Source organism: Pipra filicauda, unplaced genomic scaffold, assembly GCF_003945595.2.
Source record: "Pipra filicauda isolate LSUMZ 115617 unplaced genomic scaffold, ASM394559v2 scaffold294_size920599_pilon, whole genome shotgun sequence".
Classification (NCBI taxonomy): domain Eukaryota; kingdom Metazoa; phylum Chordata; class Aves; order Passeriformes; family Pipridae; genus Pipra; species Pipra filicauda.
In genome coordinates this window covers 476,093-501,256 of record NW_024104414.1, presented here as the reverse complement: position 1 = coordinate 501,256, position 25,164 = coordinate 476,093, and the positions used below count along the sequence as shown (strand labels likewise).

Below are 25,164 nucleotides of genomic sequence, written 5' to 3'. Positions count from 1 at the left end.
CTTGTAAAGCCTTCAGCAGCAGTGGGGGCTGCTGGTTCCACCAGCTGAGACTACCCAAACCCAGCTCAGATGATGCCCAGCGCCAGGTGCGGGAGGCAGACGGACCTGAGCCGCTGGAGCTGCTCCGTCCCCAGAGCAGGATGTGGCTGGGAGCCAACACTTACTGCTTGGCAGCATAAATAAAACAGCTGCTGCTCAAACAGCCATGAATGAAAGCTCTGCTCCTCTGACTTGCTGAGCAAAGTCACACTCTGTCCAACCCTCAGGAAGAACTGTGGATGGAACAAAGGTGAAACTGCTCCTGGTTGGGAACAGGGTTGGAGACACTTCCTGATGGCTGCCCATCCCAGCCTTGTCCTGTGCCATGACTTTCCCTTGCCTGCATGTGTGTGTGTGTGAGGCACAGTCAAGCTGGGAGCTGCTAGGTGGTTGGACTCCATGATCTTAACAGCCTTTTCCCACTGAAATGGGTCTTTTTTCCCTGCAGCTTCCTGTGTGCTCCAGGCTGTGGGCTCCTCTCCCTGCAGCCAGTGATGGAGAGGTGGCACAGCAAGGGTACATGAAAAAAGGCCTAGCCTGGGAGCTGAAAATGGCAAAGGCATCAGAAAACAAGGTGGAAATGAAGTCTGTGTATCTGCTCCAGTCCCCAGCAGGGCAGCTCATTTCCAGTCATGCCAGCTGCCTGTACGAGCAGCTTGGAAGGGCTGTGACATTGATTTATTTAACTCTGAAATAATGGATCACACCCAGACTCTGCTTCCATGGTGAGACAGTTGGTTGTACCTTTGGTCCTGTTTCCTCTGACTGTGCTGATTCCTGTCTCCTACCCCTCTAACAGAGCTTTTCCTTCCCAGCCACTGTCCCCCCTCCCTTGGAGCAGGGCCTGGAGAGCACAGCCCTTGGGGACAGAAGGGGCAACACTTTCCCCCATTCCTTTGGACAGTGAGGAAACCCAGACCCATGGAGGATGACCAGGTAAGGACAGAGAATAGCTTAACCTTTGGAGTTTTAAACAGATTTGTGTGTTCCTCAAAGCTTGAAGGCAGTGTGAGAGCTGGGCTTCCCTCAGTCCCATGTTACAAAGATACAGGAAGATCTGAGCCCTCGATTTGGACTCAAGCAGGGAATACTCCTTACTATATAGCAAGGGCTGGGAAAACCTGCAGCTTAATCGTACAGAGCAGGCAATGAACACAATGGATTTTATTCAAATTTATTTAAGTAGCTCCAGGCTGAGTAATAAACACACAACTGCTGTATAAAAAAAAATAAATGTAAAGAACCAGCCCATGGGCAAAGTACTGTCACATGTTCAGACATTCCAGCCTCTAGTGCTGCCTGTGCTGAGAGTCCCAGCAGCACAGTCCAGAGCCTGTGGCCAGTCAGGAGCGTCCTTTGTCCTTTCTAGTAAATACCACTAAAAACCCAAAATATTCCTCTGGTTCCTGCTCTGAGATCAGCCTCTGAGTTAGTGGAAAACCTGGACACCTTTTGCTGTCTCCAGGGAGAGCACAAGCTTCCAGCCCAAGGAGGTCCCTCTATGCTTGTCCCCTCCCTGGGCTGACCGAGGAGATGGATTTGCAGGAGCACTTCAAAGCCAGAGCTGTATTGCCTTGAGCCCTGCAGGTGCTGGTGGGACCCACACTGGCACCCAGCTCACGGACTTGCTGGATAGGAGGAGGTGTTTTCCATCTGGATCCATCTGGATCCTCAGTCAAGTGAGACACTGGCATAATAAGGTGTGAAGCCTGAAGCAGAGTGTTGTGACACCAGTGCACAGCAAACCCAACACCCCTCAGGCCTTGGATCCCACAGAGAGCTCAGCAATGAATGGCTGCTGATTTCCCTCAAGGTCCAGGAATCTTCTACAGGTATCACAGGATATTTTATTGCATTAATAAGTTCATTTGACTAGTACAACTCTTGCAAGGAGAAAATAAAAACCCTGCAGGATCTGTGATTCATTGGCATCATTTCTGCCAAAGAGCCTTTTAGAAAGGTTTAATTCCAGTTACAAATGTTTGAAAGTCAGTCTCTCTGTAGCAGGGAAGCAATGGCATGAAAGGGACACCAGGGAATAATTAGAAGCAGAGAAACCCTGTGTTTATACATAGACAGGGTTTGTCTTATAAACGCAATTACCCACCACTCTGGGACTAAATCCCAGCTATAATCTTGTTCTGGCACCAGCTCCCAGCCCTGGCGTCCCACAAGACATTTGGGTGCCACTGGCAGATTAACTGTGGCACCAGGAGGAGGAGGCTGTGCTAAAAGCAGCCCCGTGGAACCGCACGGTCTGTCCCAGCTCCTGCAGACACCGAGCCTGGGAAAACATCCACTCCAGCAGCCTTCTGACCTAGGGATGACACCCAATCCTCACACAGAGCATTCCCCAAAATCTTTGCATAGGCCAAGACTCAGTGGCAGGGCTAAGATGCCAGGTTAAGAGTCCTGTTATTTATACCAATCTTCTCCCTGCAGCATTTTGGCACCTTAAAGAGACTTTCTCTCTCCTGCAGGGTTTTAGATCCCAAACTGCCAGCCTGAAAACATGTTTTCTGGAGCTGATGCTCGCAAGAGGACAACTGCAGTCCAGATCCACGTGCATCTACCCCTCAAGGTTTAACCTTTGTGCAGCACAAAGTTATACATAGGAGCTCTAGGTTGATCCACAACTATTTACCTCCCAGTCTTTGCCACTCTCAGGCAGACAGGTACTTCCAGGTGCTGACAAAGGCAGTGGGGATGAGGGAATATGGCACTGTGGTGATGCTGCTCCAGGTGTCGGACGAGGGATCGTAGCAGTCCAGGGTCTTGCAGCGCTGGGCCCCGCAGTAGCCCCCCACCACGTACAGCCTGTTCCCCGAGGTGACAGCGCGGCAGCTGATGCGCTTGGCAGTGACATCCCCAAACTTGGACCACTGGTAGGTGTCACTGTGGAAGCGGTAGGCGGAGCTGGCCGAGAACTCCGTGTCCCCGCCGATGACCATGATGTGGCTGCCCACCACGGCAGCCGCCGTGTAGCGCCAGGGCTGGGGGCAGCTGGTGGGCACCGTCCAGCGGTTCTGGCAGGAGTCGAAGCACTGCACCTTGGGCAGCTTGTTCTGGTTGGCGCTGGTGCCCCCAAAAACAAACAGCTTCATCTTGGCCCCCACCACAGCAGCGTTGCTGACGCCTTCCCGGAGAGGGGCCACCAGGGACCACTTGTCCAGCTGAGGGTCATAGTGCTCCACCTGCTTGAGGGAGACGGAGGGAGAGGCTGGGAAGGCCCCGCTCATGGCTGTGTGACCCCCCACCACGTACAGGCAGTGGTCTAGCTCAGCGGAACCGTGGCCAAACCGCGCCACCAGCATGGGAGCAGCTTTTGCCCACTCATCATGAAGAGTGTCGTAGACCCAGACGTCCCTGGAAGCGCCGTTCTCAGAGCCTTTGCCCCCAGTGATGTAAACCTTGCAGCCGATGGCGCAGGCACTGCACTCCTTACGGGGGCTGGGGATGTCGGCACGGGGGATGATCTCGCTGGTTTTATGGTCCAGCATGTAAATCTTGTCGCACATGAAGGTCTGACCCCCGAGCAGCAGCAGGGCCTGGCTGACCTTGCGAGGCCGGGCGCAGCACCCCGTCACCAGCCCGTCATTCTGCAGGATCTTCATCTTGCATCGCACGGCGTCAGCCACGATCTCCTCCCCCAGCTTGTGGCTGGTCACCAGCTTCTCACTGGCCACCTGTTTGCACAGGTAGGACTCAGGGAGCAGGGCCAGGCGGACAGAGCGCAGCAGTTCCGGCAGAACCTCGTGGCGCCGAGGCAGATCGTACCGGATCCAGCCCATGACAGCCTCGTAGACCAGCGTCTCATCCTCCACTTCCAGCTCCTCGCTCTCCACCAGCTCCAGCAGCTTGTCCTTGGGCAGCCTCAGGAAATCCTCGGTCTTACAGAGTGAGGTGAAGTTGGCCAGCGCCATCCTCCAGGACAGCTCCAGCAGCCGCTCGCAGCAGTGGGCGTCAGACAGCAGCAGCATGTTCAGGCAGTTCCCAGGGTAGAGGTTCTTCTCCAGGAAGTCGGCCGAGGCATCCCGAATATCCTGGAACTGCAGCATGTCCCCGGCCTCCAGCAGGGACTCGGCGTTCTCCTCGTTGATCAGTACCCGGGCTGAGTAGGCATAGTCCAGCAGCAGCTCCAGCACCTCGGGGTGCAGGGAGTCGTGAAAGTTCACCTCGGCATCTCTGCTCTCCTTGAGGCCCCCGCTGAACATGGCGTTGAAGTAGCGGCTGCAGGCAGCCAGGACGGCACGGTGGCAGGGAAAGCTGCGGTTCCCCGCCCGCAGCACCACGTCGGTGAAGAGGTTCTGCTGGCGGAGCAGGTTGAGCTGGGTGAGGAGGCTGTCGGCGTGGCCCGGTTTGTGGAAGAGGTGGATGTTCATGGAGCCGGAGCTCGAGCGGGATTTCCGGTTCTCGTGGCTGCTAACGGACATAGTGCTGAGACCGCTCTGCAAAGGGAAAAGCGGCGAGTCAGCACGGGGCGCCCGGCACTGGCGGGGGAGCAGCGCCCGAGAGGAGCCGGCGGCGGGAGTGCGGTACCGCCCGGAACGGGGAGCTCGGAGGGACCGTCCCGCAGCTGCGGGTCTCGCCCAGCGCTAACCGAAACGGGGCACCGGACGCCCCCGGACCAAACGCCAGGGCAGCTCAGGGCTCCGCCGGGCCCCGCGTAGTACGGGGAGAGGGCGATGTGCGCTCCCGGGGCTGCCGCGCCCAGCCCGCCCCGCGGGCCCGCCCCGGCTCCGCACCTGGCTCAGAGGTCCCGCACCAGGCCCCGTGGTCGCGCACCCGCGGTTCCGCACCTCAGAGGGCTCCGCACCTGGCTCTGAGGTCCCGCACCTGGCTCAGAGGTCCCTCGCTCTGCTCAGAGGTCCCGGTCCCGGCCCCCCTCCCCGCCCGTTCTGCCGCCGCCGCCGCGTGGCCGCCCCGTGCCGGCCCCGCCCCCGCCCGCGCAGCAGCCAATCAGCGTCCGCGGCGCCCTGCGCTCGCTCTTGGTGAATGGAAGGCGGGGCCGGGCGCGCGCATGCGCAGCCCGTCAGCCCCCCCCCGCCCATTGATCCCCCCCATTGATTACTCCCCATTCATCCCCCGCACTTGTCCGTGTCCCCCCATTGACCACTCCCATTCATCCCCCGCACTTGTCCGTGTCCCCCCATTGACCACTCCCATTCATCCCCCGCACTTGTCCGTGTCCCCCCGCTCCGAGCATCGTCCCCCGCGCCCCAGCACCGCAGCGCGGCTGAGGCAGCGGCCGAGGGCTCGGGCCGCCGGATCTGAGGCTCCTGAACCCGGCGGAGCTGTGCGGACGGAGCCACCCCACCATTAAGGGCCATAAACTGGGCAGCCGGGCTGGGATCAGCAGCGCGCGCCCGCGGCCTTTGGATCCCGCCCTGCTGACAAAGGCAGGTTGCGGCCAGACAAACCAGCCCTGCTCAGCAAGTTTTCCTGCACGGAGCCCACCTTTGAAATTTGGAGCTTGAAAACATCCAGCGGTTGCTCCCGCACAGAAGGTGCTGCTCGTCTTTACCTCCCCCGGGGCAGCCCATCACCTGCACCACCATCACCTTTCCTTGCCAAGGAAGGGTACTGTCACCCTCTCTCAGGAGCAGGAGCTGAGTTGGGCTGATGGCTGCAGCAGAAAAGAGAAAAAAAAAAACAACAACAAAAAAAAAAAAAAAAAAAAAAAAAAAAAACCAAACCAAACCAAAACAAAACAAAAAAGCAAGTTCTGGGAAGATCAAGTCTGCCCACACAAGGTCTTGTGCTAAAAATGAGCAAGTGCTGCTCTGGGCAGGTAGCAGCAGCCACCACAGGTGCTTAATCAGGGATCAAAGCCACCCTAAGGAAAAAATACAAATTCCAGAAATTCTGAATCACCCAATATTGCTTTATCTCTGCACGTTTCAGCTCCACCAGCTGTAACTTAAAATCATTTCATGAGGAATTGGATGAAGCAAATGCACTTAGAGCAGTTTACAGTGCCTTTTCTGTATGTTAAAATTAAAGCAAGGTTTAGAGCTTTAAAAATTTGGCATCAGAGGTTAGGTGGGGGTTTTAGGGTCTTTTTACTGAAGAGTTAGAGCTACACCTCATCCTGTGCTGAGCAGGAGAGCAAGTCCTGAAGGAGTGATTTAATAGGGTTAAGAATACAAAAATAATCTGATTTATTATTAAAATTAAACTGCAACAGGAGTCACCACGGTGGGTGAGAGGACCAGGCAAGAGCCACAGCTGTCCCTAAGCTGAAGGATCTGCTTCCTCTCCCTGTTCAGGCACAGGACTCAGAAAAGTAGAGAAAAAAACCAAGAGTCTCCTCCAGGTAAGCTCTGCCTACGCTCAGAATTGTACCAAAACCTGTAAATCTGGCACCAAATTCCCAGCACAGCCAGGAAAGGCATCCTCAGGGACACTCTGCAGGGTGAAGGTCCAGGTAAACAGCAAGGACAGGGCAAAGGACAAAGAGCATCCAGACCTCCTCTGCTCTTTGAACACAGGCAGGACACAGCTCCCCCTGTCCATGCCAAAAGCAACAACAAAAACAAGGTGGAAGCCCCTGGAATGGTGCAGGGACACCACAGAACTGTTTTCAAAGGGTGCATTTCCATGGCAGCCTATCAGGGGCTCGGATTTATTTCGGTGGGAGGAAGGCTGTTAACACATGGGGAGCTGCAGGTCACAGAGCACTCATGTTTTCTGACCCCTGGGAACTGCCTGGAGCTTTCCAGAACCAGCTAAAGAACTTTTCCCTGCTCTCAGAGGGAACGATCACTCAAGGCCACCTTTGATTCGTGTCGTTTATTATTGGCAACGCCCAGAACTGTAACTGTAACTGTAACTGCAAAGCCCATCTCGGCATCCGTTTGATTGCTCCTTTGAAAGGTGATTCATAAATTTCCTGCCTTTTTTTTTTTTAAAAAAAGAAAACAACAAAAAAAAGACCGTTAGCATCTGCCGGAGCCTGGTGGAAGAGCTCCACCCGGTGGCATTCCCGGGTGCCCGAAGGCACAGCTAGAGCCTCAGAGCTCCTGGAAGTCTCAACTTCCTCAATTTTTCCTTGAATGAGCAAGGCAGACTAGAAGGAAGCTTCGCTCTGCTTCCAGTTGCTATTTCCTTCCCCTCTTGCCTCTGTCACAAACAAAACTTTTCACTTTTCACTCCTCTTTTTGCTCTGGGCTCAAACCCCAAAATATCTGACAGAGAAACTCCCAGGATATGGATTGTGCCCCTGTCCTGGAGGATGAACTTGCAGGATTTGTCCCTTAGGAGTTTTGTGTGACAGAACCACGACAGTTTTTCCACCTAACACCGACTTTGTGCTCTTTTCTTCCAGAAAACACTGGAAGGTTGCATTTATCTTTTGGGACAGAGGAAGGAAGGATGGAAGGCACTTTTCCCCCCTTCAATTTTACCAACCGCAGATTGATTTTCAGAGGATTCACCTGAAAGATTTCTCTGATGGAGAGAGACAAAAATTATCAACTGCAAACAATCCTCTCTGCAACAGATACCTTGATTCCAGTCCCAATTACAATCCACACAAAGGATGTATGGGATTACAATCAGCAACACACAGGAAAGTTAAAATACACCCTGCATCACTAAAGGCACTTTTACCACATGGGAATTTGGCTCCTGAAGCTCAATTATTTAAACAGCTTCAGAATTTCCTCCTCTGGATGCCTGGTAGATTCCAATCAGGGAGGAGATGGTCCCCAGGAGCCCTACTAACCACGGAGGGAACCTTCCAGCCCAGAGGAATCCTGGAGGCAGCCAATGGATGGCATTGGAAAGATCTGCTGCGTCCATGAGGATGCTCAGAACCTCTGCCTTCACCTGGGCTCTCAACTTCTGGCTCTGAGGTGAGGATGTGCTGCTGGAAGCAAAGGGAATATCAGTGATAGTCCAGAATATCCTAATAACTGTGACGGATACAAATGAGAACTGGTGTATGGGGTTAAATTATAATGAAAACTGGTTAAAATGGTGCTAAAGAGACCTGGAGAGAGACTTTGGACAAGGGCCTGGAGGGACAGGACAAGGGAGAATGGCTTCCCACTTCCAGAGGGCAGGGTTAGATGGGATATTGGGAAGAAATTGTTCCCTGTGAGGGTGGGGAGGCCCTGGCACGGGTTGCCCAGAGAAGCTGTGGCTGCCCCATCCCTGGAAGTGTCCAAATCCAGGTTGGACAGGGCTTGGAGCAACCTGGGCTGGTGGAAGGCGTCCCTGCCCATGGCAGGGGGTGGAACTGGATGGGCTTTAAGGTCCTTCCCAACCTCCCAGTCCCATTCTGGGATTCCATGATCAGCTGTACAGCCAAGGAAGGAAATCATACCACTTGTGCTGCCTCAGTTTTCTTCTCAACTGGCACAAGACCTTCAGGGACCTGAAAACAGCAGAGTTATTTCTCCTATAGCACCAAACAGGAGGGTTTTTTTCTCTTCCATGAGCAAGAGCACCTCCAGTAGCCAGAGGGCCCTTTGTTTTATCCCGATGGATCACCACCGGGCCTTACCGCAGGATTCCCAAGAGCAGGGCAGAGCCCCACAGCACCGTGCTCAGGGTCCACCACCTCTGGGAAGCGGCACGGACAATTCCGACATCAGCCGCCCAGGCCAGGTGCTCACAGGGGTAGTAGAGCTGGTTGGCCACGTTGCAGAGCACGCTGAGCCCCCGCACCAGCACATCCTCGTCCTGCGGGAGGGGGGAAAAGGGGACAGGCCAGAACATGCATGGGGTGGCCAGGGGGGCTGTGGGGGACCCCTCTCCCCGCTCTCACCTCGGGGCCCAGCCCGTAGCCGCAGCTGTGCTGGAGCATGGCCAGGTCATCGAAGAGGCGCAGGACGGTGCGGCAGGAGCTGAGCTGGGCAGAGGCAGCCAGGAGCCCCCCTGGCAGCCCCCCGGGCCCAGGCAGGGCTCCCCCCACCAGCTGGAGGCTGTAGGACAGGGCACGGACCTGTGGGGCACGGCCCGGTCAGCGGTGGGACTGGGGGGTGTGGGGTCCAGAGAAGCTGATGCTGGAACCAGGACTTCTGTTTTCTCTCTTTAATTCTACCTTTTCCTCTCTTTTATCCTTTCTTTAATTCTCTCCTTTTCTCTCTTTTCTCCTCTAAGTCTCTCATTTTCTCTATTTATCTTTCTTTCTCTCTCTCTTTCTTCCTTTAATTCTCTTTCCTCTCTCTTTCTTTAATTTTGTTTCTCTTTTCTCCTCTCTTTAATTCTTTTTCTCTCTTTTCTCCTCTTTAAGTCTCTCTCTCTTTTCTCTTTAATTCTCTCTTTTTCTCTTCTTTTCTTTTTAAATTCTCTCTTTTCTCCTTTCTTTAATTCTCTCCTTTTGAAATTTCTCTCTCTTTTCCTCTTTCTCTTCCTTTCTCCTTCTCTTTCCTTAATTCCCCTCTCCCTCCTGAATTCCTCCCGTCCCTTTCCCTCCACCTCTTTCCCCAAACCCCCTCACCCTGGGCTCAGGCACCAATACACCAATTCTCACGCCAAGTAACCTCTCTGACTGTTTGCGGACCCTCCGGATTTTTATCATTCCTTTCCACCATCGAGCTTTTAAACGCACTTTAAGTGCTTCTCTTTCCCTAAAGAGCGGGTCACCGTAGGGTCGGGCCCGTCAGTCCCAGCCCGGTCCCGGCGGGTCAGACCCCCCATCCGTCACTCCGGGCGGGTCAGACCCCCCATCCCTCACTGACGGCCCGGTCCCGGTGGGTCAGACCCCCCCCATCCCTCACTCACGGCCCGGTCCCGTCCCCGGTGCGTTTCCAGCGCGGCCCCCAGGCCGCGGAGCGCAGCCGCCGCCATGGCAACGCTTCCGGGTTAGACGTCACGGGCGCGCCCGGGCACGTCGGGAAGGAGGCGGTGCAGCCGTCGCCATGGCAACGCGGCCCGGCCCGGTCCAGCCCGGCCTGGTCTGCCCGAGTCCCCCTCCCCCCCAGGGCCTCCCCCCTCAGGGCCTCCCCCCTTTCACAGCGTCTCCTTCCCCAGTCTGGTCCGCGAACCCCCCGTCAGCCCTTTGCTGACCCCCAGTTCCCTTGTTCTGTGGTGTTCCAGGTTGCCCAAGTAGTGTGTAGAGTCTCCCTTACTCGAGATGTTCCAGAACCCTCTGGACACATCCAGTGCTCTGGAATGGCCCTGCCTGAGCAGGGAGGTGGGACTAGGTAAAGCACTGTGGTCCCTTCCATTCTGTGATTCTGTCATTTCCTTAGAGCAGTATTTAGGTATTTCAGTAACTCACAAGACACACTAAAGAGAACATCACTGGTACCCATACACTTCTCTGCGGACTCACAGCACTCGCTGCCTCTGTGTGTCTGGATCTAAGAATCACATAGAGCATTTTTAGGAATAACCCCTTTCCTCCCCCCGCCTGGCTGTTTGGCAGGGTACGTTCTCACTGTTAAAGGGATGGACAGTCTTGTTCCCACACTCCTCGCCGAGCACAGGCTGAGGGCGGATGGACTCCACCTGCAAAGCCAAGAGAACAGGTAACATGATTTTAGGGAGGACCAGGACACAGTTAAAGGGCAGTGTGTTCCCATGTGGAATTCTGTCCTGAAAGGCGTGGGATCTGTGCAAGTGAAAACTAAGAAGGTGGAAAAACAGAGGGGAAATAAAGTGATTATGCTTTAAGTGGCTGTTCTGTAGCTTTGTTGGCTCCCTCCAGCTTGTCCTGTGTTAAATTTAGGGAGACCAGAAGCAGAAACAGTGGCCTGGATGAGAGGACACACTGGTATCAGCAGGAGAACCTGATCCCAGGAACTGCCCTTTCTGATGAGCAATGTGATTTATCAAACAAAGCTCATATTTGATATCTTGGAGAGTTTATGACCAGGAATGTGCTGCCTCCCAGATCCACCACATGAACAGCTTTAGGCAGGGAATGGCTGCACCAGATTATCCACCTCAAAATCAAGAGTTCTTCCCACTGCACAGTTAGGAAGGGTAAGGCTGTGGCACAGAGGCCACAGGTACAGACTGGCACTTCCACCCCCACAAATGACATCTCAACAGCCACTTCTTTGCAGCAACACTTGGCATGTTCAGGTGATGTGAGTGATTTCTGGGACACGAACCAGTGGCTTGATCTTTCTGCCTTGCCATGTTTGTTTTTAGAAGTTGGTTTGTGTTTATTTTTGGGAGGAAGGAGAGGATTTTGATCAAAAGCTGCACTTATGCAACCTCAGGAAGGGATGTGGTTAGAGATGGCCATGGAAGGCATTAAGAAAATCCTCCTCTGACCTTGCCTCCTATTTCTCATGGCCAGTAAGAGAGAGGCCCCTTCATGCCATGGATCTTTAAAGCCATTTGATTTACAAAATGTGGAACAGATCACAGTTGAATTGATCTTTTCCTTGGCCCCAGACTTCTGGAGCAGCTCCATAACTGCCATATGGAGTGATATTCCCGTAACTGCCATGTGAGTTTCTTCATTTGCCTCCTCACCCTGGGAGTTGTTTTCTGTCTGGGTGAAGGTTTTGAGCAAACTGCTGACGGCAGAGCTGGCCTTTTCCTCTCCTCACACGTGGATCTGTGCCTGCAAAGCTTCTCTGGTACTGCCTCCCTTTTTTACTGCCTTGAATTTAATTTTTATTTCAATTCCATCTGTCAGCAGATGAAAGTTCTGTCACAACCATGCAAGCCATGCTGGTCCCACACAGGCAGCAGAAACAGCGACTCCCCAGCGGGTCCAGCCTTAATAGGCTTGGATTAACCACGGGGTGGCTTGGAGAAGTGGGTTTATACCCAGCAAAGCTGCAGCCTCCCCTTGACATCATCAGTTTGGGGATGGGACAGTGTGCAGCAAATCCTGTCTGCTCCAGCCTCGGGTGAATGTTCTGTGGAGGCAGTTGTAGATAAGGAATATCTTGAAAGGAGAGGAAGGACAGGCAACCAAATCCTTAAGCCAAGGAATGTTGGAGGGAAGTAGGTGATTCTGGTCTCCCACAGAGGGTCAGAGGAGGAAAATTGGCCTGCCTGGAGGTGTCCGTCCATGGCAAACATCTCTGCACCACTGAGCATCTACCAGAGACAGAGGGTGTTGCAGCTGCCCAGGTGAGGTGACCATCATGTAGCACCACCGGGCTCAGATATTGGGGCTGCCAGGTTCTGTGGGGCCACCTGCCCCTTTCTCAGCCCCATCCCAATGTGCTGAGAGATGTTTTCTCTTTTTAGATGAAAAGCTCCCATGTGGGGCTGCCCAGGACGGCACAGGACGTCTGCAGGACTGAGCAGAGGGGTGACTTCACACCCAAGTCTAGAGGCCCAGCTGAAATCCAAAAGGCAGACTCCCAAGTGAGCTGTGTGTCCCCATGGTGACCCTGGAAAGGCCCTGTCCCCAGGGGAAGGTGACATTCTCCCTCCTCCATCAACCAGGCCCTGTGAGCTGCCCACACGGCGTGGGATCTCCAAGCCTTCCTTGTGCTCTGCTCTTGCCCCCTTCTGTGTGTTGTCACAGGGAACATCTATTTCTCAGATTGAATGAGGACACAAGGAGGTGTTGTGACAGCAAGAATAAACAGTGGGAGATTAGCCCAAAGCCGTGGGTGACACATCCCTCTGGATTGCAGGACCCAGTGGGTGACACATTCCTCTGGATTGCAGGAGACCTCTGGGCAGGCACAGGGGCAGGAGGAAGCAGGTGGGCTGGGGGAAGCACAGAGGCAGGGCAAGAGACCAGAAACAGAGTGAGAAGCACTGTCAGGGCTGTGTGGGGGCTGGAATCTGTTTAGATTTTGGTGTCAAGGCCTGGAACCAAAGGTCAGTGGACAGTAGGGCAGCTGGGCAACTCTGCTCAGCTTGTGATGAGTGTGGGCTGTTTTCCTAGAGGTGAGCTGGGTGTTTTTGTTGAGTTGGTCACTCACGTGGGTTTCCTGACTGCTGAGCTTGCACTAACTCTGCTTGGGGTCTAGGTGTGTTCCAGAGGGGTCAGTGGGGGCTGGTCAGCCCTTGGGGGGGCTGAGGGAGCAGGGCCAGCTGCTGCTTTGGCACTTCACAAGCTCTTCTCAGATGGGTTTGATTCCCCGTGAGCCAGCCCTGAAGCCTTTGGGCTTCGTTCCCAGCTGCTGCAGTCTGTGTGTGAGCAGTGCCCTTGTGCTTTCCTCTGGGCATTTGACTCTTTGTCTCTCAGGAATGGGACAGTCTTTGCTCCACTGTGCTTTCCTCTGGGGATCTGACTCCTCGGGAATGGGGGAATGGAATCTTTGCTCCACATGTACTTCAAAGAAGCCACGCACTCACATCTTGCAAATGCATACAGGCACCTCTCCTCAGTCCCTGTAAACACCTGGATTCAAACACCTCAGGTGCACCATTTGGTGGAGTAACAGGAACTTGCATCTGCTACAGCTCTGCCCCGTTACTTTGATGTGACTCTGAGGTGCCACTGCCACCTGTGCTGCTGCAGGAACAGCCACAGTTCCCTGGGGATAAATGCTAGAATCACCCCTTGGTGGCACCAGCTGGGAGAGCTGTTGCTGGAACTAACTGTGGTTATTCACTTTTTCATGTGGATTTTGATCCAACTTCAGACATGGAAAGTAAAACTGGCTTTTTGGGGTGAGGGTCTTTGCTTTCTAAACTCTTCTCCCACCATTTCCAGCAGTGCCTTGGGAAGGCCAAACAGGCTTTCTCTGATTGCCCACCCGTATGAAATCTCCCAGGAGGGCTGATGGTGTGTGACACCCCTCCCTGCCGCCGACGGAGCCACTGGCACGTCCCGGTGTCACGTCGGCAGCGCCTGTGACTCAGAGATAAGGCTGAAGTCACGTTATTCCTCGATCCCTTTAAAAACACGTCCCTCAGCCCCGTGGCCCCGGCACCAGCCCCACGCACATGAGGTCAACCCTAAAACATCGTTGCAAAACAGGGGCTCAGTCGAACCCCCCGGGAAGGCCTGCAGGGTGGGGCCACTTAGGATAAATCAGGGGATTTTGATGTAGCCCTTTGCTCGTCCTCCTTTCCCTGGAAGGCTCCAGCCTCCCGGAGCTGCCAGGAGAGTGGGGCCCGCAGTGATGCAGCTCCCAGGGCTGAGCTTGGTGGTGAAGCTGGAGGATGGCCCAGCCCATGGGAGCGGGGAGCTGCTGCACGGGCGGGTGCAGCTGGAGCTGCGGGGAGCGCTGCGGGTGCAGGCGCTGGAGGTGAGCGCCCACGGCGGTGCCACCGTGCACTGGCTCGAGAGCTGCAGCATCGGGCTCAACGTTGTCTACAGGGACTACTCAGCCTACCAGACCTTCCTGAGCCGCCACTGCCAGCTCATCCCTGGTAAGGTTGGGGCACGGGGTGGGGCTCTGCACCAGGGAGAGCATGTTGGGACCCCCTTGGGGCTGCGATGTCCGCTCTGGGTGAGCCGCTTCCCCGATGGGTGTTGCCAGACCACACAGCGTTGTTTGTGCCTCTTGGACGTCTTTGCACCTTGGCTGAGGGTTTCCCTGCTGCTGGTTTCTGGGAGGCTGCTGGTATAAACTCAGCTCGAAGGATTTGTGGCTTTTGCTCTGTTTGCACAGGGAAGTGCAAACACAAGGGTCTGTTCATAAGTGTGGAAAGAGCACTTAGTAGCTCGGTTGGTGTTTGTTTTCGCTTCCCCTGTGCTGGGACTGAGTGCCCAGATGGCACATTGCTTGGATCAACTGCAGGAGGACAAGCCACTTGAATTCTTTGTGTGGTTGGGATGAAATGATCCAGAGCCAAGGGATATGGGACATCTCAGCTGTCTATCCGCTCATTAACTCTGGCTTTTCTTAGGAACATGTGTGCCTTTTATCCTTCCCTCCAATGACATGCCTTCTGATGGCCTTGTTGCCTGTGACCCAGTTGCCTGGCCCTGGCTGTAGGACTTACGCTGAGGGCATTTAATTGTATCAGTGGTCAAATGCAACCCAGAGAGTGGTGCCAGGCCCAATCTGGCAAATACAGAAGTTGCAGGAATAAACTGGAGGGATGGAAAGAAGATGTGAGCTGCCTTCCTGGAGATAATCTTGTCTCTGGACTGCACTGGGGGGTCATATGCTTTATGTCTGAGTGACTGTGCCCTGCCATCTGCTCCAAACACCTGCATTGCTCTGGAGTTTGTGTCTTTTGGCAGCAGCTTTTCTGTGCTCTGACTAAGGATGGCCCTTGGCAGCTGCAACTCTGCAAAGGATCCTGCAAAGGATTACAGTTAAGGCCCTGGGAGAAGCCCTTGCCCTGGGCTCCAACAGCAAAGGCCCTGAGCACTTGGCTGTGCATTGCTTGGTCAGTGTCCCCTTAGCTGTGAGGTGGCAGAGTGAGTTTTATTCCCCACTAGCAGTGAATGCCTGTAGGGAAGTCACAAGCTGTTGTGAGCATGTTTGGACTCTGCTGCTGGGATTGTGTATGATAGGAGCCCCTGGAGCCCTCTGGAGAAGGACATTGGCCAAGGGCTGCAGGAATTGCTGGAGTTGATCTGCCTTGCCAGCACCCTGAACGCCCACCCGTAGCTCAGAGCTGACCTGGCCTTCACCTATTGCCCAGGGAGTGTTGAGCTGGGCTACCTGGGGGCAAAGAGACCCACCAGGACTTGGGGGATGGGATTTTATTGTCTCTGTCCATACACAGATTCCTTTTGTGCTTTGTGAGAGGGACAAGGGCATGTGATCACTGGAGCAATTTTAAGGGAGCAAAGGCTATAGGCTGCAGAGAAGGGCTGTCCTGCGGCCAAAACTGCTTCCTTCAGATTCTGCTGGGTCCTGCTCTGTCCCCAACAGCAGTGTGACGGCCTTCCTGGTGTCAGCTGGCGAGAAACATGTCATCATCCGACAGTCCCTGTGACTGCTCCCTTCTTGGTGCTTCTGGATGAGATGAGATCAACTGTGTCTGAGTGGTGGTTAAAAAATGCAGGTTTTGTCATGGTAACAAGGCACTGCAGAGGAGGGGAGCCAGGCACAGATAAGAGCCCTCCCTCCTGCTCTCCCCTCAGCTGAGTTTATCTGCAGTTTCCTGGCAGGGTGGTGAGCACTGGCACCGGGGTGCTGTGCTGAGAGACAAGAAAAAGGGAGCAAGGAGGATGTGCAGGCAGGGCCTTTAAATGTGTATTGTGTAATCATCTGAGATAGGGAGCAGGAAGGGAGGAAAACACAGGGGTTAATGGGCGAAGGAAGCACAAGGATGTGAAGGCACCCAAAGAAACATAAATGATTGGTGTGCAGCGATCTTTCTTGTCCAAGGATCCCACAGCACTTCCCAAAGGTATAGTGCCTACCCTGGAGAGGGGCAAACGCCCAGAAGACGTTTTATTTTCATGGAGACATCTAGGAGAGTTATGGCATCAGGGCTCTTGTTGCACTGCGGGGTGGCCCTCGGTCAGCACCCTAATCCTCATCCATATGCAACACTCCCATATCTGGCAGGGACAGAGTGTATTCCTCAAGCTAGGAGTGTGAGCTTGTGCAAGGCTCTCTGTTGTCCCATCTCATCCCCATATTGGGTCAGGGTAGAGCTGCTGACTTGCCTGTTTACCTCCTGCGTTCCCTTCTCTCTGGTTTTCAGGGCCCCTCATGTGGCTCTGGTGTCAGTGGGGAAAAGCCACCAGGTCCCAGCAGTGGGTCTGGGAAGGAGAAGCCCCCTCTGAGCTGGGCAGGGTGTCAGCTCCTGCTCGGACCAGCTGCAGCCTGTCCAAACTCTAGATGGGGCTGAAGAGCTGGAGATCGTCCCTGTACCCAGCCAGACCTGGGTTTTCCTTGGGTTTGGGCACCCAGGAGCGTTCGCGGTCCCACAGCCCCTGCACCTGGACATGCCAGGAGAGAGGAGAGACCCTCTCCTGGCGCGGGGGTCCCAGAGAGGTCAGAGAGGGGCCGGCCATCCCACGTGGAGGCAGCGAGGGGCAGCCTGGGCATCGCATGCGACTGACATGGGAGGGAGGTTTGCAGGGATTCACATCCCGTGGGCGAGGCTGAGTCACGGGCCGAGGGGTGTGTGCCAGCAGGCGAGAGGGGGAGGAGGATGCCAAGGAAGGAAAGGGGCCCGGCAAGGCTCCAGTCCCTCTCAAGAGCGCCCCCCCCCCCCCCCGCCCCCCAAAAGCACCACAGGGACACCAGGCTCCTTCCCAGAGCCAGTGACACCAAGTGTCACCGGTTAACTCGTGTTGCAACATGCCTTCCTTCCTCCTTTCTCTCCTCCTTTCCCTCCCCCCCTTACGGAGTTCGCTATGATTCATGTTTGTTTGTGGCAGCAAATGGTCGTGCACATAAAACAAACCATGGTCCCCTTCCCCTGGGGAGGGAGACAGACAATTCCAGCTAGGCTTTGGAGGCAGCTAAAGCTGTGCCAGGCTTCAGCCTAGCTCAGTTTTAGTGGCTGAGAGCAACCTAATTGAGCACAGCAGGTCCTGCCTGGCATGGCTGGGGGCAAATCAAAAATCTCCAAAACTTCAGCGGCCAAATGCTGAGTAACATTTTGAAGGCCTATTTTGTCTTATCCCCTACCCATGCCCGAGGTACAGAGCTCTGGTGCTCTGCAAACATGACAATCATCATTAAAGTGGAAGTCTCTATAGCTGCATTAACCCTTTTGGGAGGCACAGACTCCTTTCTCCTTCCTTTTACAACATCTCAGGGCGCTGATAATGCTGATATGCACCCTGAGAATCACCAGTTCCAAGCTTTCGCCCCAGCTAAGCACTGGCAACCGCAAATGCTGCCAACAGAGCAAGTCCCTGTGCTGTTCCTGCCCATGTAGGTGGGATTTGTTGCTGGGTTTTGGAGCAGCACCACCCCAATCCCAGCAGGAGCTGGTGGAAAACCGGCACTCGCCTGGTTAACGAGCGCAGGGAGGTGGATTGCTCACCCTGTCCTTGCACAAGCTGAACCCAGGCCAGTTCTTGATTTCTTAGAACTAAGTGAAGTGATGTCCCAGACATCACTGCATCGCCAGCTGGCCCAGCCGTGCTCTGCAAGGAGCCCAGATCCAGTTGTAGCCTGTTCTGAGCCCTGGGAATGGCTCTTGGGAAAGGAGGGATGTGGGTTGGTGTGCAGAGCGGCCCTCGGCTCTCGCCTGTGGCCACTGAAATGAGAGGGGCTGCTGCTTCAAGTGAGGAATCCCCCCCCCCCCCAACCCCGGCACAGCCCCTGGCTGTGACCCTAGGAATGGGGATTCTGGATGAAGATGGGATGGAATGTCAGAAAGGTAGCTGGAGGGGTAGTTTGAGGGGCAAGGATGGGGAGTTTGGGCGGTAAGGATGGAGAATTTGGGGCGCAAAGATAGGAGCTGGAGGGGGAGCTTGAGGGACAAGGATGGGAACTGGGATTTTGAGGGTCAAGGATAGGAGATGGAAGGGGATTTTGGGGGGCAAGGATGGAGTTGAAGGGGGAGTTTGGGGCACAAGGCTGGAGTTTGAGGGGCAAAGATGGAAGCTAGAGAGGGGCCTGGGGGTCAAGTTTAAGAGCTGCAGGGAGTTTTAGGGGGTACTAAGCAACATGGCAGCACCCAGGGGTCACCCACTGGCAGTGCTCAGCCCCGTGACTATGTCTCTGCTCCCGGACACATTCCCGCGGAGCAGCCCCCCCGTGGGGATGACTCGGTGCGGTACCGCGAGGGCGTGGGGAGCCCCGCTGGGACTGAACACGGACCCCAAAACTGAAGCCCCATCCCAGAGCCCCCGCCCCGCCCGGGTCGGGGGGGGGAGGCCGGTCCGCACATGCTCCCTGCCTTGTTTTGCAGGGCCCGGCGGGGCCGGCCCGTCCCGGCCCAGCCCGTCCCTCCCCGCCGGGGCCGCCCCCGGCCGCGCCGGGCGCTTAAAGCCGGGCTCAGCTGCGCCGGGCTGGGTTGAGCCGCATCGCGCCGGTTCTGGGCTCAGCTGAGTCGCGCTCGCTTCGCCATGATTTTCGATCGCCTCAAACGCTTCTCCATCGTGCTGGAGGGCGCGGAGCGGGACGGCCCGGCCGCCTTCAGCCCCGGGCAGGCGGTGTCGGGCCGCGTGGTGCTGGAATTGGCGGCGGGCGCCCGGCTCGGCGCCCTGAGGCTGCGGGCGATGGGCGCTGCCCGCGTTCACTGGACCGAGTCCCGCAGCGCCGGCTCTAGCACCGCCTACACGCAGAGCTACAGCGACCAGGTGGAGTTTCTGAGCCACCGCGACACGCTGCTGGCACCCCCAGGTACGGCACCCCCTTCCCCGGGGACGGCACCCGGACTCCCTGGTCGCCGGCCACAGCGGGGGCGTGGGGGCACCAAAGACCCCAGGGGCTGAAACAATGGGGACGTGGGGCAGCCTGGGGCACCCCTGGTGTTGGGTGCTCCAGACACCCCAGCCGGCTGAAATTTGGGTGCCTGACACCCCCAAACTGCAGAGATCTGGGTGCCAGGGATGGCCCAGCTGCTGGGTGCCTGACACTCCAAAACTACAGAAATCTGGGTGTCTGGCACTCCGACCAGCTGAAATCTGGGTGCCTGGCACCCCAAACGGCTAAATTCGGGGTGCACGGGGTGCCTTAGGATCTGGGCGCTCTGGGAACTGGGTGTGTAGGTCTCTGCAGACACCTCAAATTCGGAGTGCACTCTGGGGTCCTGGGGTGCACAGCTGGACCGTGCTGTTGTGCAGGGCACCCCGATTAGGGACTGCCCCCCCTCCCCCAAGACTCCCCCTTTTCTGTGAGCTCTTCCTGGCAGGGAAGCAGCATTAGAAAACTCTCATGAAGGTTCAGGAGCTTGTTTTGAGTGGGGTGTCGGACTAGGTAATCCCCAGAGGTCCCCTCCAATCCTGGGGTGCAAACCCTTGAGGGGCACTGGGGGATTGGCCGATGACTCTCCCTCCTGGAGTCTTGGCTGGGCATCTCTGGAGTAGAGCCCACCTGGGGAAGCTGCCCGGCCCTCCAGGGAGGTGCCCCTGGGTCGTGCGTGTGGAGACATGTGGAAAGCAGACAGTGCCTAACTCTTGGGTCACAGCTGCTGCAGTTTAACCCTGGCAGAGATACTGCTCTGCCCTTGTGCTGCTCCTTTGCTGGGTGCTGCCCATCTGTGCTGCCAGTTCACCCAGGGAAGGAGTTGTGCAGGAAGGAGCTTAATCCTCTTAAATCTGTTTTACCCACAGACAATGGTGAATCCACTGTCCTGCAGGCAGGAAGGCATGAGTTCCCCTTCACCTTCCAGCTCCCTGAGTAAGTTGGCTTTTTTTGGGGTGACAGGGCATCTTGAAAAGGAGGTTCTTTGAGTAGAACCATTCGGAAACTGCTGGTTGCTCACCCACAGGACCCTGGTCACCTCCTTTGAGGGGAAGCACGGCAGTGTGCGCTACTGGGTGAAAGCCAAGCTGCACAGACCCTGGGCCACAGTGAAGAAAGCAAAGAGGGAGTTTACTGTGATTGAACCCATCGACATCAACACACCTGCGCTGCTGGTGAGTTCCCCCTGCTCCACCCTGCCATCCAAAACTTACCTCGGAAGCCCATGTCTGCCTAGGCCTGATTTCCAGAGGGAATATTTACCCCCCCTGTAACTTACGCCCTCCAGCATTACCTAGGCTGGGCAGAGGTCAGCTGTGCCTCTTTGTTTTTGGAAACTTTAACACGTTGCGATAGCATCTTGCATCAGATGCCTGAGAAGTTGCTGATGCTTTCCCAGCAGGTTCTTGGTGCCAGCGAGGTGATTGCTTTGAGTTTCATCCTTACTTACTAAATTGCTTAAATATTTCCCCTTCTTCAGGCTCCCCAGGCAGGTGCTAAGGAGAAACTTGCTCGTGCCTGGTACTGCAATCGTGGCCAGGTGTCTGTGACTGCCAAGATTGACCGAAAAGGCTACACCCCAGGTGAGATGAGGGGCTGGTGCCCTTGAACCTCAAGGGGCCCTGGAATAGACCCCAGGGGAGGGGATTTGGGATCACTGTGAGCTGGGTTCTTCTGGCACGAAATCAGTCAGAGCTTTAGTGCATGGACCTGATGTGGGCAGCCTCCTTGGGATGCTCCCGGATTAATCCATGTGTCTGCAGTGCTGGGTAGCATGGCCAACCCTCGATGAGCCTGTGCAGGAATTCCTTGAAGCAGGACTGGGTTCTGTCTCCCTTCCTCCAACATGTTGTGTGTCTGTTTTGGCAGGTGAGGTCATCCCTATCTTTGCTGAGATCGACAACTGCACAAGCCGGGCCGTGGTGCCCAAGGCGGCCATAATCCAGACCCAGACCTTCATCGCTCGGGGCTCCAAGAAGCAGAAGAGGTCAGTGGTGACCAGCATCACTGGGGATTCCATTCCAGCAGGGAAGCGGGAAGTGTGGCACGGGCGGGCCCTCAAGATCCCGCCTGTGGGGCCTTCCATCCTCCAGTGCCGCATCCTCCAGGTGGAATATTCCCTGAAGGTGAGGAACCTCATGAGGAGCTCTGCAGGTGGCTGCAAGAACTCCCTCCTGCTCTGGGGGAGGTACCCGCCCCTCCAGACTGGGAAAACACCACAGCTAAGCTTCCCTGCTGCTTCCTGTCTCTGCAGGTTTGTGTGGATATTCCTGGGACCTCCAAGTTGCTCCTTGAACTGCCGCTTGTCATTGGGACCATCCCGCTGCATCCGTTTGGGAGCCGCACATCCAGTGTCAGCAGCCAGTACAGTGTCAACCTGGACTGGCTGAACACCATTCCGGAGCAGCCGGAGGGTGAGCATCTCTTTCTCCCCTGGATAAACCCCCTTGTCAGGACAGCAAGGGTCAGACAAAGTTTTCAACTGGTCCAGCATTTGCTTTTTCTTTTTAACTTAATTTTTTGGTTGTTATGCTGAATCTCTTGGGTTCCTTTGCCAGGGAACTGGGAGGGTTTGGGTAAGAGTGGTTTTGGAGCTCTTTACCTGTATATCTCCCATGAATGGAGAGTGTTTCCTATTCCCTGATGGTTCTCCTTTCTCTTCAGCTCCCCCTGAGTACTCAGCAGTCGTGTCCAGCCCTGAGGCCGAGCAGAGCCTGGCCCCACCATGCCGCAGTGAGCTTGGTGACATCCTGGAAGGTCCCTTCTTCGCCTACATCCAGGAATTCCGCTTCCGACCTCCTCCTCTGTATTCAGAGGTAGTACATCCCCCTGGGCTGGGAGACTTCTGGGGATGGCTGGGGAAATGCCCATTGCTGAGGTTTTTTGACTCCACACTTGGCTTTGCAGGTTGATCCCAACCCCCCGTCAGACAGCATCCGCCCACGCTGCATGACCTGCTGAGAGAAGTGCGTCGGACGCTGCTGACAGTGTGGTGATCCCTTGGGATGGGAGCTTGCACACCCTCACAGCACTTCAGGCTGGAAATGGGGATGTGGTGTCCGTGAAACCAGAGCTTTGTAGTGCCAAGACCCTGGCTCTGCTCACCACCCTTGGCTGCTCCTGTCGTGACTGTCCCACAGACCCACACCCAGTGCGGTGCCGTGGCCTCGGGTGTGGGGGGAGAACACAAGGGACCTGCCATTGTGGAGTGGCTCTGTGTGTGGCTGGGCAGAATGTGGAGGGTTTAATAACTGCCCCAGGATTTTGGGGTTAGAACAGGGAACACCTGGCATAAGCCAGGATTGCTCTCCCCTTGCTTGCAGTGCTGAGCTCCGGCAGCTCCTGTGTGGAAAGCAGGAACTTGGAGGCGTTTCTCAGGATTATGGAGGATGTTTTGATGCTGCTCAGGGTTGAGCCCCGGGGCGATGCGGGTGGAGCCCTTTGCCTGCAGGTCCCTGAGGAAGCGAAAGGCCTTTTTCTAGCAAGATGAAGCAGAGGCTTTGGCTGCTGCTGATAATGCTTGCCACAAGCCTGTGGGTACCTGCGGGGGGAATGGTTTTGAGCTACTCACCTGAAATGTAAAGGCTTCCAAGGGCTGTTATGAGGACTTGGGGGATGAATTTATGATCCATGGCAGCATTTTGGTGCCATTTACCAAGAACAGGAAGGCTGGTTCCTGTGTGTCAGCACCAAACCTGTGCACTGTGCTGGTGCCTCCTCCGTGATGCGGCTGAAAAACCAGTCCCCAAACTGTGGTACCACCATGGGGGCTTGGAGCTGTGGCTGGTGGCCTAGGAAAAGAGAAAAAAGCATAATCCAAGGCTGGTGGCAGCCACAGATGCTGATGGGAGATATGGAGTTCGAATGAATCTTTCAGAGCCAGGAGTCCTGCTCAGAATGGGCTTGAGCCTGTGCCCGTAGAGGGGTCGGTGGCCCTGGTGGGATGAGGACACAGCAGCAACCTGTGCTCACTGGGTTGGGAAGTGCTGTAGAACCGGTGAGCTGGATGTTGCAGCAATGAGTGTGTGTGTGTGGCAGGGGCTGACCCTGCTCGCTCCAGGGTGACCTGAGCAGAGTTTGGGGGCCGAGGACCTTTGCATTCCCTCACTGAGACAATCCTTGGCCATGCACATCCAAAGCCAGTGTGCCTTGGGCTCTGCGCCGGGGCTACCTCTGCTCGCTGGGGTTGCTCAGATGAGTCTTTTCTATCTGTGAACACTTTTGTAACGACCACTCTTGTCTCTACTCATTTTGTATGACTTTTTTTGTGGGGAATTTTTGCCTGAAATAAATTCCTTAAGTATTGCCTGGATAGTTTTCTGTTTCTCTTCCTGCTTCCCGTTGTCCGGAGCCATGTGGCTGTTGGGATGTGGGAGTTCTCCCTGCCCTCGCTTTGTTACCCCATTGGCATCCAGCTCCACCCTGTGCCCTGTCCCACTGTGTGCTGGGGTTAACTGGGTCACTGCTTCCCATCAGGATTGGTCCCTTGTGCCTCTGGCTCCTCCGCAGCTGTGCAGGTTTGGCTCTTTTCCTATTACCTGGGATGCAGGGCAGTGAGCAAACCTGTTGCATTTTTCCACACTTGCTTCCTGTTTGTGTCCAGGCTCTTGGGAGGATAGACACCCTTTCCTCCATCCTGAGCCTGGCAGGGAGCCAGTAGGTCCAGCTGGGAGCTGGGACACTCCTGCTTTGGCTCAGCCGGGCCCAAGGAGGGTTGGGATCAGCCCCATGCTGTGCTGGCTGGGAACTGCTGCTGTGTGGGAAGAGCAGGGAGGCTCCTTCACCTGCTTCCTCCGGCTGGGATTTGGTTTTTAACAGCGTTTCTGTGCTCCACATCTCTGCTGAGCACAGCAACTCTTGGTGTGTGCAAGGCAAGGCTTGAGTCAGGGCTTTAGTTGTCTTCCACAGGCTATGCTGCTTTTAAATACTGCCATTGGAATGTGATTTTTTTTTTTCACCCCCCCCTTTATTTATATTTATGTTTGCTGAGCTGCTCAGTGCCGCAGCTGCATCCGAGCACGTGCTCCTACCCTAGGTCATGGGAGAGAACTTGTCCCTGTGTTTGCCTGCGAGAACCTGATGCTCCTGCAACTTTTATTCAAATCTGCTTTTTATTTGGCATCCCTGGTGCTCCGAGTAATTTTCCCTGGAGGAGGATTAACTGGCCTTTCAGGGAATTTGTTTGCATCCTCCTCTGGGGAGATCATGCCTGGATCTGCCACTGCCACACGGTGCTGCATGGCCTCTCTGGGGCTTTTTGGTGACATCAAAGGGAACATGAAGCACAGCACTGCACCCCCTGGGTAAAGATGCCTCCAAAGCAAGCCCTGTGACCAGGCTGATCCCAGCATGGCACAAGGGAGCTGTTCTGTGCTGTGTAGCAGAGATGGCCGGGGGCTGCTGGTCAGACCCGGATCATCTGCCCCGGCTGCACAAGGGGATGCTTATTCCCAGGGCTGGAGGGGGAGGCGAGTGCCCAGCACCCTGTCTATCCCACTGCTTCTTTCTGGGAAACCATGTCACACGGTGACTGGGACAGGCCGTGCCGAGCCGGGGAGCCCAGTGTCGGCGAGTGGGAGAGATCTTTCCAGCAGGGATTCTTGTAGATGCCTCCAGGTTTTTCTTGTACAGTCGGGCAGCAGCGCAACAAGGCCAGGCTGGAGCTCCTGCCAGGAAAGGGCTGCACTCCTGAATCCAAGGAGGGGCTAAAAATACCTCGTCTGGACACTTGGAGCAGGGGCACGGTGCAGACCTGCCCCAGGCAGTGCTTTCCCAACCACTGGCAGTGCTGCCAGTGCTCTCTCCAACCTTCTGTTGTTTATCTTCCCCAGCTCCAAAGTCCCGATTGAACAGCCTGGGCTGTTCTCTGGTTTATTGGCACAGGGAGGTTGGGGCACACGGAGCTCCCTGGGGGTCTACTGAGCCGGGATGGCCCCGTGCCATGTGCGGTGGTGCCGGCTCA

The 25,164-nt window shown here is 55.6% G+C and overlaps 3 protein-coding genes across 10 annotated transcripts; 1 reads left to right on the top strand and 2 right to left on the bottom strand.

Moving 5' to 3' along the window:
- Window positions 1–1,197: 1,197 nt before the first annotated feature.
- Window positions 1,198–5,583, bottom strand: LOC113984973 (ectoderm-neural cortex protein 1-like). Of its 2 annotated transcripts, none has more exons than XM_027715452.2 (2): window positions 5,497–5,583; window positions 1,198–4,487 (listed from the first exon to the last, which is right to left on the bottom strand). In XM_027715452.2, the coding sequence occupies exon 2, from the start codon at window positions 4,470–4,472 to the stop codon at window positions 2,703–2,705; it is 1,770 nt and encodes a 589-aa protein (XP_027571253.1). In that variant the 5' UTR covers window positions 4,473–4,487; window positions 5,497–5,583; the 3' UTR covers window positions 1,198–2,702. The 2 variants fall into 2 exon arrangements, with proteins under 2 accessions (XP_027571253.1, XP_039238940.1); XM_039383006.1 differs by lacking the exon at window positions 5,497–5,583 and adding an exon at window positions 4,785–4,862.
- On the bottom strand, window positions 5,578–9,865 carry PEX11G (peroxisomal biogenesis factor 11 gamma). 4 transcript variants are annotated; one of them, XM_027715460.2, is made up of 6 exons: window positions 9,772–9,865; window positions 8,813–8,989; window positions 8,549–8,727; window positions 8,369–8,419; window positions 7,766–7,909; window positions 5,578–5,665 (listed from the first exon to the last, which is right to left on the bottom strand). In XM_027715460.2, the coding sequence occupies exons 1-6, from the start codon at window positions 9,835–9,837 to the stop codon at window positions 5,626–5,628; spliced, it is 657 nt and encodes a 218-aa protein (XP_027571261.1). In that variant the 5' UTR covers window positions 9,838–9,865; the 3' UTR covers window positions 5,578–5,625. The 4 variants fall into 4 exon arrangements, with proteins under 4 accessions (XP_027571261.1, XP_027571259.1, XP_039238943.1 ...); XM_027715458.2 differs by lacking the exon at window positions 5,578–5,665 and adding an exon at window positions 5,903–6,935 and having other exon boundaries at window positions 9,772–9,863; XM_039383009.1 differs by lacking the exon at window positions 5,578–5,665 and adding an exon at window positions 5,903–6,935 and having other exon boundaries at window positions 7,766–7,906; window positions 9,772–9,863.
- A 47-nt stretch (window positions 9,866–9,912) lies between these two features.
- ARRDC2 (arrestin domain containing 2) lies at window positions 9,913–23,514 on the top strand. 4 transcript variants are annotated; one of them, XM_039383007.1, is made up of 10 exons: window positions 9,913–10,193; window positions 10,418–10,520; window positions 12,208–14,295; window positions 20,072–20,138; window positions 20,230–20,377; window positions 20,683–20,785; window positions 21,072–21,328; window positions 21,457–21,616; window positions 21,867–22,018; window positions 22,110–23,514. In XM_039383007.1, the coding sequence occupies exons 3-10, from the start codon at window positions 14,046–14,048 to the stop codon at window positions 22,161–22,163; spliced, it is 1,191 nt and encodes a 396-aa protein (XP_039238941.1). In that variant the 5' UTR covers window positions 9,913–10,193; window positions 10,418–10,520; window positions 12,208–14,045; the 3' UTR covers window positions 22,164–23,514. The 4 variants fall into 4 exon arrangements, with proteins under 4 accessions (XP_039238941.1, XP_039238942.1, XP_027571240.1 ...); XM_039383008.1 differs by having other exon boundaries at window positions 9,913–10,520; window positions 12,208–12,327; window positions 12,409–14,295; XM_027715439.2 differs by having other exon boundaries at window positions 9,913–10,520; window positions 12,208–12,380; window positions 12,491–14,295.
- Window positions 23,515–25,164: the final 1,650 nt, after the last annotated feature.